The 17,247-nt window shown below is 36.1% G+C and overlaps 1 protein-coding gene across 2 annotated transcripts in view; it reads left to right on the top strand.

Moving 5' to 3' along the window:
• The window catches only part of CDH8 (cadherin 8), a 147,315-nt gene that overhangs the window by 38,460 nt on the left and 91,608 nt on the right, over positions 1 to 17,247 (top strand). For both annotated transcript variants that reach the window (XM_040571362.1, XM_040571363.1), the window contains one exon: positions 15,900 to 16,194. In XM_040571362.1, coding sequence (XP_040427296.1) covers positions 15,900 to 16,194 — 295 coding nt within the window. The remainder of the gene's footprint in view (positions 1 to 15,899; positions 16,195 to 17,247) is intronic.

The raw sequence follows: 17,247 nt of genomic DNA, 5'->3' as shown, positions 1-17,247 counted from the left end.
CATTATAAAGTTGAAAAGAAAGTCCAATAATTGTCTCCAGCAGGCTCATTTGCATTATTTCTTCATAGTAATTATGTTAACAATAGGGATTCTATACCTAAGAGCAAAATATATGGTGATCTGTATGCTGAAATATAATCACAGTAAATATGTTTTAATTGTGTTTGTGATGCTATTGAAGTAAAGGCATGACAGAGAGCCATCCTAATGTCTACAGAATGAGTCATAGCAGAAGGCACTAAACAGTCAAATAAAGCCGATACGAATAAGGAAAATGATTAAATTATGGTAAACAAAAGGAATTAAATTGCTTTATTTTTGTTGGAAGTAAAGATTTAATTGGAAGATTTGTGTAGACAGCAGGAATGGTTTTGCTTTTAAAGCAAATAAGAATTTAATTCTCCTAGAATTTCAGTGCTTCTTCTGAGTTGGGAAACAGATTTTCATTTCATGCTTGATTTTTTAAAGTTGAGGAGAAATGTTAATTTTATGTTGATACGAATTTTTGAAATATCAAAAAATGTTTTGGATTAAACATAGAATGTTTGCTATATCCAAATGAAACCCTTAATATGGTATTTCACGGAATGAATTCTAAGGCTAACATTTACTTTACATTTTGAGCATATTAAAATATTAAGTAATTTTAAAAAAAGGAGATTAATGCATATGCAGCTATAAAAACTGTTGAATACAGAATAACATTGAAGCATTTTGTCAGGAAATGTTCAGGAAAAAAATAAGTATTGAACTGTTCTTTTCCTAACCCTGTATTTATTTCTAAATGAACTTTTCAGTAATCCGCAAGTACAGTGGCTGAGTGTCACTGAGTCTTTAATCTTGTCCAAAAGGCAATTAGGCAATTATAAGGGTAGCATTGGAATTTGGGTTCTGGCTTCTTAGTGATCTTGAGCAGCTGTCCTTATGACCTTCAGATACTCAGTTTGTTCTGAATATTGGACCTTTTTATTTCTGTGACTGTGTTTCTCCACTGGCAAAATGGAAAAAAAAAAAAAAGCAAAAAGAAAAAAAGCTTTTTGCTTTGCAAGGGCGTGGTGCTGCTAATTTAATTACTGTGGTAATAAACTCAGATTGTGGAGTAATGTACATGTTCGCCATGTATTAATACTTAGATGACAATAACATTACCTCGATTGTGGAAAGACAAATAAAGGATTAACTTTGTTTTGTGGAAAGCTCCAAGTGAATTGCTGGTGTTCAGGATGTGTGATCACTCCCAGCATTGCTCCCTGGGGCTGACTGACGTGGCCAGTTTGATGACGACTCTTTGCTTCAGCTATCAATATAAAGTGTCACTTCTATAAGACAATCAGAGCAGAAGAGAGCTTTAGCTGCAGGGAGTGAGAAGAAATGAGCTTGGCAGTAAGATTCCTGGAAGAATAAATAAGGTTTGTAAGTATTCTTAGCGAAGACATACACTTGCTCTTGGAAGCAATGAGATCCAAATCAGGTGTTACTTACGGAAAACAAAACAAACACATAAAAAACCTTCAGAGACTTTTTATTGACCTCATATTCTGGATCCATTCATTAGCTCTCATCTGCAGCCAAAGAAACTATTGATATCTATGTTATCTTTGTAAATAGCTTGTAGTCCACCTTTCAGGAATGTATTCTCGTTTTCTCATTCAGATTTCTTGGAAGAGCTTCTTTCTCCATCAAGCAACTCTCCCATCCATTTGATGGTGAGGGACTGCTTCTCCACACGGGCTTAAAAATTCACTTATTGTCAAATCTCATCTATTCTGCTTTTTTTCTTCAACCCCTCTTTTATTTGTAGGCAAGAACAGGAAAAGGAAAGAAGAAGTATCTAGCAAATGTGAAACTCCCCAGGCAACCCTTAAAATGAATATTATTATAAGCATAAATAGATAGCTGGGGAGTTTATCCTCATTGCTGTGGGTATTTTGTAGGTATTGCTGTGGTTTGCTTGTCCTCTATAACTAAAAAAACAAACAACAACAACAACAAAAAAAAACACCCACCCATCTTGTAATCAACAAATTGGCATCTGGAAGTTCAGCTTCATTTTCTGAGGTAAAATTCAAATTGCTGAACAGTCACGTCACTTTCTTCTACATGTTTTCAGGAGCCTTATGATAGGTATTTACATCCTTTTGTTTCTTTTCTGCTTTTGCATTCGTCCACTTCAGTTATTTCTCTCTCTTTTTTTTTTTTTTTCCTCTCCATCCTCCAAACTGGTTTGGTTGTTACATTTCACTACCTCCCACCCCTTTGGAAAAGTATCTCAGCTGATAGCAGAAAGCTGAAATATGAGGATTTTTTTTTTTTTTCTTGTGACAATATAGCATGTTTTAGATGGAGGCTTCTTAAAGCCTTTTCACATTGTCTCTGTTATCTACCACCCAATCTGCATAACTTCATTCCTTTTTATTGGTAAAGGGCAGCCATCAGACTTTTAACTATTTAGCTCTTATATTGAAGTTCAACTTCTCCACTATTTTCCATTGTCTTATAAATATACATTCTCTGCAGGTGTAAATAAGTTTGAATTAATGTCTTATTCTATAATGTTAGAATTGGACTGACCATGCTAGCAAACAGCATACAAGGATTTAGAGTAACAGGTTAAGTGTAAGAAATCCATGGTATTCACAGATACAAAACTGGAACTAAATCTGTAAATGCTGATATCTAGTAATAGTTATGAATATTCCAGTCTCCATGAATGTGACTCATCTCTAAAGAACTGTTCATGATCTACTTGAAACAATTGACAAACATAAGAGTTTTTCAGCCATTCTGGATTCTTTCACAGATTTGGAACTGTTTGTTAAACCTGCATATCAATAATACATGAAATAAAGCAGGGTTCATAGCTCTGCTACTCTTATGAATTTCTATTCTATTATAAGAAGTGTGAGTGTTGCATTTCAGTGAAACTGCTGTGCTTGCTCCTTGTCAGGCTGAGATTGCTTGTGCAGGTGAGGACAGGGTTATATTCACGCTAATTATTTTTCCTTGAAAATAATGTTTGAACCTGTTCTACCACTATGTCATACTTTCCCATAGCAAATAATGGAAAAGAAAAGGAAACTGGAGAACCCATGGGTTTTCCCTGTTTAGCCTTCTTGCTAACATGATACTGTATAATCAGAGGCAGTTATATACCACATTGGAGAAGATTATGGCTTCCAGCATTCTCCTGTTGTGGGCTTCTGTCTTTTTCAGAGAAAAGCTGCCTATTAGTGAAGCTGGCACAGCTGAGACAGGGAGCTATGGTACAGCTGCTAAGTGTATACAAACTCAGAAACCAGTTGTGGTCAGTAATGAGACATTTAATATGGCTTCACAGTTTCGGGGGTGGGGGTGGGGGGGGAAGTTTGATTTAATCATGCTGTGATTGCAATTTTGATTATCCATGATCCTGGTTTGTGTCAAAAAGAGCAACATTTTATAAGCTAAGACACATTTTTATTACTTGTATAAGTTTCAGTGTCAAAATACCCATAACAGAACTAAGCAACAGTGCATTTATACTGCTAATATTTTGCTGAAGAACATCATACAGGAGATTATCTTTTCACTTAAGTTTGCCGTCAATGTCCATTTACATACCCAATGATCCCATCTCCATAGGCAAACAAAATATTCTATTTCCTATATCCTAAGTAAATGTGAAAAGGCAGCTTTACTGACTTGATAAATAATCTCAAATATTTTACTTTACTTCAGGGTCTTGCTATTTTGAACACTTTATTATCTCACAGTCAGATAATTGTTAATCTCATTATTTATCTAGTTTATATTAAAGTCAGTTACACCTGATGTATTAGTTATCAGAAATGTGTTCAAAAATAGACTTGTTGGCTAGTGGTAAACTCTGATTTTAATTGGACTATAAATTATGGAGTCATAATATGAATGAAAAACTAGATAACAGAAATAGCAAGCCATAAGAATCTCACCAGCTGAAAATACAGCGCATGTTATTTACAGTCGGTCAGACAAATTTTTGATGAGTTTTGAACTGGAATTTGTTAACTGGGAAACTGGGAATACCGGGCAGTGATTCGCTGAAATTCTCGTAGAACATCACCACCAAGCAGGAAACAAGGCTTTGTGTCTGCGGTGCTCGAATAGCAAGCTGAGAAATGCACCTCAAGCAGAGCTTCCCAGGTGTGTAACTTTTGGGCCAGTCACCAAAAAGACCAGCCCTAAACTGGTTTCTGTTCCCTTCCCTAGAAAGTTTCAAAATTTATACTTCCCACTGTTATTTTTGGGATGGGCAGTGCAAATGTTTAGATAATGGAGAAGCATGGGGAAGCCATGTAGAGGAGAGTGGAACTGATTCAGATCTTGGGAAGCTAATCAAATGCCAGAGGATGAGTGTGGCAGTTACTGGAAGCTGGAGGAAGGTGAGGTCGAACTCTGATTACATTCCTGTATTTCCGCAGCTGGATTCTCTTCCAGCACAATTGCTGTTGATCAACAATAGCTTCATAAGTTTAAAATCCAGTTGTACAAATCTGAAATTATTCAGATAAGATTATTAAATCAATTTGTTAATAGTAAATCACCTTCTAAGTTCTTTGTCACTGAGTTCCCAGTATATAGAACAAGGATGATCATATTTATCTCTGTCACATAATAAATGTGATTTTTTTAATCAATGTCTGTAGTGTGTTCTGACACCAGTGATGAGCACCACAGAAAAAGCACAGGGACATTAACAATTCTGTTTTGGAACAAGGCTTAAATATTAGATAGTAAACTCATAGGGCCATGCTTTGAACAATGAAGGGGAAAAAGTATTGAATAGCTGCTCAGAAAATGAGCACTCTGTTCTGCATGCAGAGAGAGTTAGGGGTCCTGTGGGGAGCAATCATATGCAATCATATAGTTTGAGGTTGTATCTCATAATGCCTGCATACAAGGTGAGCAAATCAGGATCTTAAAGACACTTAAAGACAGCCTTAGTTTTGGCATCTCCCAACATTTGTTGCAAAACTATATATATATATATATATATATATATATATATTTTTTTTTTTTTTTTTGGAGGGGGTTCTTTCATGCAGTATCTTTAATTATAACTCCATATATGTTTCAAATGTAGAGTTTTGACTGAATAAAAAGGCTCCTACTGAGTTCTTGAGTCTTAGATCAGCTCCTGAAAACCATTTAGATGCGTAATAATAATAATAATAATAAATCAATTTAGGACTAGAAATTTGTTCAGAATTCAGCCTCATTTTTCCATGAGTTTGAGCCATACTGAATCTGTAGGTAGCAATTGCAGAAATTAGCCCATGTCTCAGAAGCTTATTTCTAAAACAGTGTGTTCTGGGTCCATTCTTTCTTGTCTCTTTTTCAGAAAAAGGAAAGCTATTGGTATTTCAGCATCAGCATAGGATGGTGAAATAGTCTCAGTGAAGGTTGCAGCATACAATGTAACAGAGCAATGGTGTCAACAAGGACATCTATGTGCTATTGTAATACATGTAATTAATAATCATTATTTATAGATGAGTACTGACTCTGCAGTTGTCAGCTGCCCAGCTAACCAGCTGTCATTTGGTTATTCTCTCAGATAAGTTCCTTCAGATAGTGAGAGATGTACATAAGACAGTAGGATTTTGTGCAGTTCTTGTATGTGAATTATCATTTGGATAATTTGTAAACTTCAGTTCTCAATGTAGTACCTCTTTCTCAGCTTTTTGGAGTTTTCTGTTTGTTTGTTTTTGTGCTTCTTTACAATAGGTACCTGAACTCTTTTTCTTAAAGAAACCTCAGCAAATACCTTGGAGATCTTCATGGATTTCCCTTAGGCAGCTGGTTCTCTCCTTTGCTGTTCCTTTTACAGCCACTACATTCTCTAGGTGGCCACCAGTAACAACCAGCTCTCTGAAGGTGGGAGAATCCATGTATCATTTGAAAAGAGGTTCTGAGAAATCTGTGATGTGTTCCTTTGCCTCTTAACTTCAGTCGATTGGGTATTGTGCATCTTCTCCACCTTTTACCCCAAAAGACATTAGCACAGGAATAAGCTGATCACTTGTCCTTTCCAACAGGAATGCCCTGTTAGAGGACTGCAAAGGACAGCTGAATGGGGAGATAACCATATGAGTTTGGGGCTACTCTGTGCTCATGGAGCAATATGAGCACTACCAGGCTTGTGTGGGTAGAGAAATCCAACAGCGATTCAACTATCATTAAATTGGTACAGATGTCTCCTGCAGTCTCCCAACAGTAGTCTTCACTGGGAGCTCAAACGATTTGGATAAAGGTCTAGACTAATTCACTGCTAAGTCTGTATGGATTCTGGTGGTTTTGAGATTGACATATGTTACACACTTACAGCTTTGTGATATTGGTTTGTGTACGTTTCATCTCTATTCATGCTGAGTAGGCATTCCTTTTTTTGATGATACATGGACATTGGCCCCAAATTTTGGATGTTTTGAATTACAGGCAGGTTAGATGTTTACAGCAAATGACATAAATAATCTAAATGCTGCCCACACTTATAAACCTACCTCTGCTATTTTTGACTCATTGGAAACAGGTCAGGTCATCTGTTGTGCCAAAAAAAAAGTGGTAATTGTCACTAAGACTTAAGTCTCCATATGTACTGAGAAGGGGACTGCAGGACTCGATACAAGTTGCTAGAAGATGAGAGGTAATACAATACCAAATAGTAAAGCCTTCCAGAATGGGCACAGTTGTTTAGTTCTGCATATTTAATATTGTATATTTGGAAAGGTTTGCATTCTCCTCTCCTCCTTCAATTCTTCCAGAAAAGCATTAACAAAGGCAGAAGCAATGATCTATCTCTATTGGTTTACAAAATATTTCAATTTTAATGGTGCTGCAAATTGATTTCATAATGAGACACGTAACCTTTGCAAGTCACTCTGTAAGGTATTCACATGAATTCATGACTTGTTGGAAACGCAAGAGGAATTACATTAGGAAACTTTGGAAACTACACAAGTGATATGACAAATAATTTCTTGTGAAACTGCATGAAATCGTAGTAACTATTTGCAAACAGATTCTTCTGAATAGCATACAATTCTGCATGAGTTGAACATCTAGTGAACATCTAACTGCGAGAGAAAGTGAAAAAATAAATTATCCTCGTGTTATATCTATTAATTGTTATAAATGATGTTCTGATATGGGTATGTAACTAGAATCTCTGAAGAGCTGTCATCTTGTTTGGCAACTCCTAAGGAATTTGCTTTGTTGCATTCCATACCTGTGTTTATTTTCACATTCCAAATAACCTGAAATTTTTTCAGTGAGAAAAAGATTAGACTGTACCCATGTGCGCAGTCCACGGATTAGTGTAAGTGCACTGATAAATAAGTTACATTGTCATGTGTAAGCAGGTAATTTATAAGAATCAATATGTAAGTACTCATAATTTAATTTTTCAGTTCTCCTCATTTCGCTCAGTTACCTTCTCAACAGTTTTCAATTTTAGCTCCAAGCTGGCTGCATAGCTGATGTTTATATTTCTGCACTGTAGATGTTTGACAGCCAATTGCTAGAAAAGAGCTTTCTATTTGCACTGCCAGCTTTACACATCATGTGGTTTTAGACCGAGTACTTACTCCCTTATGTTCAGACACTGGAGTATGCTAAGCACTCATCCTAAGTTTGAAAAATAACCTTCAAAATGGTATTATAATGCTTTCCAGTTTGTTTTATAATGTTATTAAATAACAGAATGTATTCTGCATGGATTTGAAATTCTTGCATTAAAAAGGAAAACAGGTTAAACATACTATCATTGGGATCCTGCTAATCATTGAGTGCAAAGCATGTTCAGAAGCCAGTGTGGTCAAAGCAGCTGAAAGCAGAGCCTTGAAGGATTGTAAAATCATGACAACTTAAATATGCTCAAATAAATAGAAATTTCTATTCACCTTTGACCAACTGTCCTATTGTAGTTTTTCTGCCTTTGCTGATCTAGGATATAGCTTGTCGTAGTTTGACAGATTTTGTAAGCAGGCTTCAAATTACTGCTGAGGGTATGTAGTGATTAACTTTTTTATTCCTCTTCTGCAATCCTAAGAGTATGTATTATAAGATATTGCTCTGACATTCACTTGAGAAAATCATTTGAAAAACACAAAGAGGTCTTAGTGCTCAAGTGCAATGTACTCTGCCTGAGAATGAAGCCTAGCAAGTTATAATAAGCTTTTAAAGAGGAAAGGAAAAATACAGCTCAAACAACATGGAAGAAAAGATTAGAACAGTCTGAATAAGATGATGATGATTAAAGGAACAAAAGAGAAAGATTTGATGTATAGGAACTGCCCAGCTTCTGCTGTCTCCTTGAATGGGAAACTCCCACAGCTTGTTTTTTTCTGTTTGTTTGGTTGGTTGGTTGGTTGGTTGTTTTTTTTTACAGCCTTCCCCATCTTTTTTCTATATTGAGGAAGGAGGACCAAGACAGGCTCTGCTGGCAATAGGAATTAACAACCAAAATGGAAACAGTCTTCTGAAGTAATGTTTGGAAACCTGACACAGTCTTACAGGTAGCAGAAATGCCAGCAGGACTAGTAAAAACTGCAGTCCAGGACTGCCAAGAGGGGGGAGGGAGTAGATGGCTTTACTGCTATTTCATTGAGGTGGGGAAAGAGTGACAAGCGTAGGAGGCACTGTTAATTATAATGCCTGAAGCACTGGAATTGTTAATAAAAAATGCTTGACCCCAAACAGTAGGAGATGACAGAGAGAGACTATTTTTCCCCATAAAGATACAGAAGAGAGAATATGTTTTTCATGACTAAAGCTGCGTGCAATTTTTGAGGCTTGCTATACCCAGCTTTCAGATCTCCTGCGGTGAGCCACAGTGCTCTATAGATGAAATAACAGAGAAGCAAATGAGATAGGAAAGGATTCCTATTCGGCAGTGTGACACAATATCATTGTATGTTTCCAAGTATCAGAAACAGTTGGGTTAAAAAATCAAGACCTTTTTTACAGGAGGGGTGTCTGCTGGAACTCAAGAAAGGAACAGCAGCCTGGGTTCAGAAATAGTTGCGGGAACTCCAGGCTAGGCAGAAAGCCAACTACAAAAAGGTGTCAACCATCTGAGGCCACTTGACACAGGACACTTGGGCGTTAAATTGCTGCAGAAAGAAGCGACAAAAGTCCAAGCTGTAGAGGGACATGGGTCATATGTGGTGGCTATGTTCTCAGGACAGAAGGGGAGACAGATGGTATCCCCAAATGGAAAGGGCCAAGGCCAGAACTAGGAAAACAGAAAGCCGTAGTTATCATCTGGCTTAACATAAGGATTCAGAAGAAACAAGGTATATAATAGATACACAAAAATCAATCTGAGCCCAGGCTTTGGAATGAAGATAGCAAAGGGTGGAAACAAATTACCTTTGTTGCCAACCACTGAAGACAAACATGCGATTGTGGATTTGGGGAAGGCTGTATCTGAGGGCACAGCAACTCTTAGGGAGTTTTCCTGGCAGGATTCTTCTAAGAAACAGCACTGGCGCTACATGGCTATTTTAATTAAAAAGGAATACTGTGGTTAACTGGAGATATATCTGTAGAGGTGTTTAGGGATGGCTTGGGCAATCCTCTGGTCTTGATATATTTTCCTGATATGGATCTTTGTGAGGCTGAAGGTGAATTTATCTCTTCCTCTGATCCTCCCATCTGTAAACACAAGAGTAACTATCTTTTTCTTCCCAAGGTGTTGAGTGAAAATATATGTTTAAAATGATGAATTCAGCCCAGTGAGGAAGGTGATATGTGATGGATGTACAGAAAGGATCAGTGGTGCTCTAACCAGTGAGGACTTGGCTCAAGATACAGTCAGATTCCTCAGCTCTTTTCTTGGATCTGTTGGTCATAGTGAATTAGAACAAACACATTCTTAGATCCCAGTCTTGTCTCCATTTTTTAAACAACAATTCAACAATAGTGTATTATAAGATGATACTGAAAGGTAAGCAATGAAAAGCAGTTTGTGCACACAGTCTGAATATAAACAGAGACAAAATTAGCAAATCAAATAGAATAAAAAAGCAGTAGCAAAGAATAAACCGAAACATAAAAGAAGCCATCTGGAATCAAAGATACTCAAATGACATGGTAGGAAACTGAGGCAGACAAAAGCAGAGATTACACTCTTAAATGAAAGTGTTAGGGATATTATTGCTTTAATTCTCTTTGAATATGGTTATGAAACTGCAGCTGAGAAGTGTGAGCAGTAATGTCTTTTGACAGTTACTCCAGAGACTTCAAGTTACATGATTCTCATATCTTAAATGAAACCTTTATCATCCATGGACATGTCTGTCTCCTTTCTGAGAGTGTTCCAAGTACTGACATTATGTCAGGTACGTCAAGTCTGTGCCTCAGTTTGTCATTACCCTGAATAATAATGCAGAATATTTGGTTTTCCCCTTCCCCATTGTGCAGCTATAATTCCCATTACTGAAGATGGCATCAACCTATCCATGGAGAAAATGAAAGATTCTATTAAATTGACATTACATTCAATTTATTAATTCTGCATTGTGTGCAAATGAATTGAAGCTATCTGTACTAGTTTAATTATGAATGATTTTTTAAAACTCTGGGTCATCAATGAATGTGCTCATTGTCTGGTATGTGTCAGAGCTTGTCAACAACACATGAAAACTTTCTGTAACACCTAATGATGTTCACGTTTTTAGAAAAATGGCTGAACAGTGACAAAGAAAGAAACACAGTGAGTAAGGTGCATTATAGTTTTTGAAAGCATTGTTGTATATAAATTAATGTAAAAGCCACTAAAATCTTTCCATACTCTTATAGAATGAGCTAGAGCTTCTTAGAACCCAGTAGATTTGGAAAAGAGTCATAAAAGTTACAAAAAAAAAAAAAAAAAAAAAAGTGTCTCTAAATTAGTTAAACAGGATCTGCCTCATAAACGAGTAATTTTGTAGCAAGACCTAGGTAAAATAATAATAAAATAGAAGCACATGAGGGATTAGGATAGTGTTTGTGTGTTGCATGCATATCTGTGTAACATCAGGTGAAAATCAGCAATTCACTCATTAATCTCTTTAAAAAGTTTGCAGAGTTAGGAACAAGTAAAATGATGCAAATTCTAAAATGAAGTTTAAAAGGCAGATTATGCTTTTTCACTTGAAACAAGAAAGGGGTAATTTCCTTGTAATTATATGAAGATACATTAATTACTTTCTAACAAACTCAAATAAGAACTTGACTACATAACAGTGCCGTCTCTTTTCCTCATTAAAAATGTCCAGGAGCATTTTTGTAAAATGTAGATTTCCCCATTCTTGTGAATTATTGATATGTTCATGCTTTGTCACTAATACAGGGAAATTGGGGTTACAAATCTTCCCTTTGATAGTGCATTTCGTTACGGGCTAGTCTGTATCAAGTCATACATCACAACACACCTGGAGAGGACTCTAAATGCCTGATCCTACTACAAAGGCCAGTCACCCACTTTCTGCTAACTCTGGATGTGGACCAGACCCAAGTGCATTATGTACTTTCTTGATGGTGAACACATGGCTTGAACTCAAAAGTCATTGCGCTGAGTGAACTGTTGTTTTGGCCACCGTTGGTTTGCCAAATAGCTGACTGAGAGCAGGTGAGACAGCTTCCATCTGTGGAAGAGACTCATAAATCTCTCTGTGTGCCCTGAACTGCAAGAGAACTTCATGAACCCAGCTTGCAGCTTCTGTGTTTTTGGTCCATGCTTGGTCTGTGCTTGACTTGAGTATTTGCTAGAAAATGTGGTTGAAAATACAGCGAACAAGTATCTATAGAAGAAAATTTAATATGAATAACATGCTCAGGGTGTTTTTGTTTTGCTGCAGAGTAGTCTAGAGAATATAGAGGCTCTTTAACTAAGTTTCATCTCTGCAGTTCTTTTGCATTGATTGTAATTATGCAAGTTTGTAATGTATGTACATTCGAGACTATAAATATATATTATAGATTTGAGTAGTGTGTTGGCAATACTTTTAGATATGCATTCATTATTGGTGAAAATAGTGTTAGTTTTGTGTTAGCATGCTGAGCGTGCTGTTACCATTAATACTGGCTTCACTGATTATTATCTATATTATAACACAGAATAGCAAAGGAATTAATGATGATTAGAAATGGTGGTGTCCGTAGGGTTCATTCTGAGTGAAGTTCATTTTTTAGGAGGGGGCCTGTGCTGAGGCTACATTAGTTGGGTATTAATACAGAGCATCTGCGTAACCATTAAAACTAGGAGAGGATCCAAAACATCTCCTGTTGCCATAAATCCATGCATGACTTGGGTGATGGGGTCGCATCTGCTACTTTAAGGGAGAGATACGTTTGATTTTATAGTCCACGGGCAGGGTAGACATGGAGGAAGAAGCTTCCACTTCCTTTGAAGTCTAATGAACTGAATCTCACATAAAGGAAGTGGATTTGACTCACCGTGAACATGATGAAGTTGTCCAGTAACATGGTTTTCTGTTTATTTTGGGATGCTATCAGGTAGTGGGATATAGGGGCTGGCTATAGCTGTCTCATTTCTTAAATAGAAATTCTTGTTAATTTCTCAATTTAGCTCTGAACAACAGGAAGTCAATTTTCAAGCACAGGCACAACAAATAAAGCTAGAGGTGTGGAAAAGCAGTTTCACATTTACCACATTTATGAGTCTTTTTCAACAGAAACTGATATTCATTTATCATATTCATTATGTCTCTCTATCATTCACCTTAACCCCATATAATTATGTGTTTAATGATCTTTAACCTTCACATGAATGCAGCTTGCTGAAGCTTGACGATGGCTGTAAATTATCATTCGTATCTGGTAGAAGATTGGAAATGTTACTTGGAAAAATATACTTTGCTTTCATTTTTAGCTTAGAATTTCACTTCAGTTTTGTGATTTGACTTCAGGTGAAGATCATAGTGTTTTAATCCTAAATCCAAATAATGAAATGATTTTGAAAATGTGGTTGTTTCATAGGTAATTTATTACAATATTTTGATATTAAGGTATAAGAACTTCAAAACCTAGAAAAGATACTTTAATCTATCAGCCTGGTTACTCACCATAATAAGTACATATTATTTCAGTAAATGCTACATGTATGGCTTGCTTGTTTTTGTTTTAAAGAACTAAAAATGTTATCATTTTCACCACCATTAATCTTTGGGTGAAAAACTGTTTTCCCACTGATTTTTCCACAGGCTTTGGACATCCTGGTTTAGTGGGAAGTGTCCCTGCCCATGGCAGGGAATTGGAATTAGACGATGTTTAAAATCACTTCCAATCTATACCATTTTATGATTCTATGGTCAGAGTCAGTTTCAACTTTAACATTATAAAAAACTTCTAGCGCTTCCACTTTTTGTTTAATGTTTAGCTCTTCATTTTGTAGCGTTTCAAATAGTGATATCTCTTTCTTTTGATACAAAGGACTTTAACTTACTCGAAGAAGCAATTAGTACTAATTATATACATTTTCTCATTTTAACTGTCAGTATCTTACTAGCACTGCAAAGGCTTTATAACTTTACATTAATTTATCCCAGAACTGGTTTATGAACCGTAACCTCTGTTGGATAATATGGGTAAAACTTGCACGAGAGACTATACTGACAGCATCTCTGATTTACTAGCAAATAGTAAATTGGAGAACTTCAAAGATTGATGTGGAATATCTATTCTATCCAGCCAGTGCCACCGTAGAAATTCAGAGTACAGTTTTTCACTGTAACACTTTGTGAACTTGGGTGAACTGGAGATGTTTCTAAGTGTCAGGACACACGGAACTCAGTAAAGCAACGTAGAGATATGATACCACTGTAATTCAGCTAAGAATATTCTGCCAAAACCCTCATATGTGATGTTAATAACATACGGATTTTATCCAGGGATCAAACAGATGTTTAAAACATAATCTGTTTAAAACACAAACACGTTCTGGATTGATCTTGACAAGTTCTGGAAACCTGGAGATAAGTGTTTGTCTTGCTGACACCTAGATCAAGTATAATCCCGTTCACAAGGGCAATAATGATTGTTCTCACATAAAAAGTGATAGCAACTACAATAAGAAAAAGAAAAAAGTTTTTGCAAAGAGTACTCAGCTATCACTTAACATCTGTGTTTATGTGGTAGGAAGAGTAAACTTCATTGAGTCATTCATATTCACAGACAATTAAACTGCTTTTAAAAAGTTGTTGAAATGATGGTGTGGTAATAGATGGTGTGGTAATAATGTATTGTCCGGCAAAACACAAACGAAGTTACACCTTCAGGATGGGAATTCTGCTATTGTTGCAGAGCAGGCAAAACACTGACGGCCCAGGATTTTGTATGTATATATGAGATCAACTGGAAAATCAGACCTGGCTGCCATTGTCTGCTGTGCTCATTGCAACAATTAAAGATTCCCTTTGGTAAGGTGCTATCAAAGAGCTTTCTAAGCTCTTGTTCCTGAACAGCTAATTTGCAGATGTGACTGTAAGTGACCAATTATCTGCTGAAGAACCAGCAGAGCCTACTTATGGTATGACATAAAATCTACTTGTGGCTTGGCTGTAGCCAAGTGTACAAGCCCTTTTTCCACACCTATTTTAATATCTCCGTGCAAGCTCTTATATCAAATGACAGTGCTGCTAGGCCATGGTAACCAGTGCTATCAATCGAAGAGTAAAATGCATAACCAGCAACAATTTCTGTTGAGCTGTCTGCACAAAAATAAGCAAACAGGAACAAGTTGAGTAGTAGTTGTAAGTCATATTGCAACCATCCTAAGCAGGTTGTACGTATTTGCTTTAGACTACCTTTTGTGAGGTAGAGGGAAATAATAATAAATGCAAGGTACATTGTTAATGATGCATTCACTTGTTCTTATTGTTCATATTCAGTGTGTTAGATTTAACAGTAAATAGCATGTAAAGCATTATTATTGTATACTTAAATTATTATCCTGTTTTCTTTTTCTGTTGACATGAATACATTTGGTCCAACAGTTGGCACACTTGCAAATTAAAAATTATTGGAGATAATCTGATATTTAGGACTTGGCTTTGAGCCTACAAAAAATCAATGGAAGTCTTTTATTTGTCTCTAGTGTTCTTCACTTCAGGCTTTTAATTAACAACAAAAAAAAATCAAAGTAAAGAATACCTGGTTTTCCTATACTGTTTCCGGTTATTATAATTCTGTCTTGCTTTTTGAAAAGCCAAGTACAAAGTATTTTTTTTTTCTGATGGAGGCATTGAGGAAAATAGGAAGATATGCATAAGAGTTTTTCTTATATTTCTGCTTAAAAGCAGAAATTGCTTTATTGCTTCAAAAATATTTCAGGGGAAATCTTAGAAACATTTAAGTTCAGCTAACAGTTGAGTTATGACATAGTTCTAAAATTCTGGGGCTGCTGTCCATTAAAACATTTACGTAGATGCTGTTGTTCAGCCATTTTCAGTCACCTGAAAATATGCTGAAAGCAATATCTAAAAATAAACATCTAGATTAAAATGTGTTATTGTTAATCCTTCATTCACCCTTTAATCTAATAAGTTAAGGACATTTTGTGCTTGTTCATTTTGGCTGATAATGGTTCTGAAGACATTTTAGAACAGGGATTTAAAAAATATATATATAACAGCTGCTTTTTAAATAGAAAGTCTAATTATGCCTATGATTACATTCACTTTTGATTAGTATGCATACAAATCCCTACTCTTCTTGTATGTTCAAGCTGAGATATAAATCACTGGGGCTAAGATTAAAGTACAAAAAAATAGCTTTAGAAAATGTATAGTTAGACCAATGTGTGCTTGGGGGGGGGGGGGGGGGGGGGGGGGGGAGTATGTAATTTCTATCTCTAAAATACTTATTTTTCCTTTTAGCTACATACCGACTTGGATCCTGGCAGCAGTAAAATCAAGTATATCCTGTCAGGAGATGGAGCTGGAACAATCTTTGTGATCAATGACAAGACTGGAGACATTCATGCAATGAAAAGGCTTGACCGTGAGGAAAAAGCTGAGTACACTCTAACAGCTCAAGCAGTCGACAGGGACACAAACAAACCTCTGGAGCCTCCTTCAGAATTCATTATAAAGGTTCAGGACATCAATGACAATGCCCCAGAGTTTGTTGATGGTCCATATCATGCCACAGTTCCAGAGATGTCTGTCGTAGGTATGTATGTCTAAACATCAACAAATTTTGATTACTTACAATGTAAAGTATGCCACTATGCTGTTGAGCTGTTGATGAACAATAAGATATTTATTATGTTGTTAGCATTAATTTGCATATTTTCAAACCTCTTCTTGGCCAATGCTTTCATCTGTAGCCCAATAGTAGAATCCCTTAGTAGTAAGAAAATGACTAACAGATGTATTAATGTGTCTTTCTTTGTCCAACAGCACTTTAATGGGCTAAATTTATATTCCCCTTATGACGCTGTAGTTAGAATATTGTTATTGAGGAGGATTTATCAAGATTTGTTCCAACATGACACTTTAATCCTATTGATATTTTGTTGATGTTTAATTATCTGTTTGTGTATTTTCATACACAGATGTAGCACTTGCAGTATGTTGATACATACTTATTTGTTTTCCTCTAAGTGCAGCTGTAATCAGCCAAAAACATTGAAATGAAAGATGCTGTGTCTGGGAATTGATGGTTAGACTCTAGAGTGGACTTAACCAATTAACCATATGATTTGTGGGGAATGTGGAAGGGGAAAATAGAGGCAGCTATGGAAAAAGATGATGAAAAGCAAAATTAAGTCTGTGAAGGGGGGAGTAGGAAATAATCTTCTTAATACATTTTACTTATATTTATTCGTGTTGTCGGATTAGTGTGAATCTATTTCCTGATGGACTAATATATTAGTTTCTTTTTTTCTTTTTTTTTTTTTTTGCATAGTTAGTTCCTTGTTCTGTATTTGCAAAATGGATAAATATGTACTTACAGAAGTACATTTTTATTTACTCAGGTTCTCAATCCCTGCTGATACACACATATCCAGTGCAGATTATCTTTAGCTGTCACAAAAGTAAAAGAGAAGTAAACCCATCAGCCAAAAGAGCCAATTTGGGGGGAATATAAAAATTTACTATGAGTAAAGACATCAAAATCTGGCCTTGAAATGCAGAGTAATTTATAATGGTTTTTAGTATTAGGTTGAGGATAATGTGGTTTTCAGCAATTTGGCTATGTCTTTGAAAGCAAGTTAGTTGA

This window comes from Cygnus olor, chromosome 12, assembly GCF_009769625.2.
Source record: "Cygnus olor isolate bCygOlo1 chromosome 12, bCygOlo1.pri.v2, whole genome shotgun sequence".
NCBI classification, from domain to species: domain Eukaryota; kingdom Metazoa; phylum Chordata; class Aves; order Anseriformes; family Anatidae; genus Cygnus; species Cygnus olor.
Note: the sequence above shows the minus strand (reverse complement) of the source record. Positions and strands in the feature narration are given on the sequence as shown.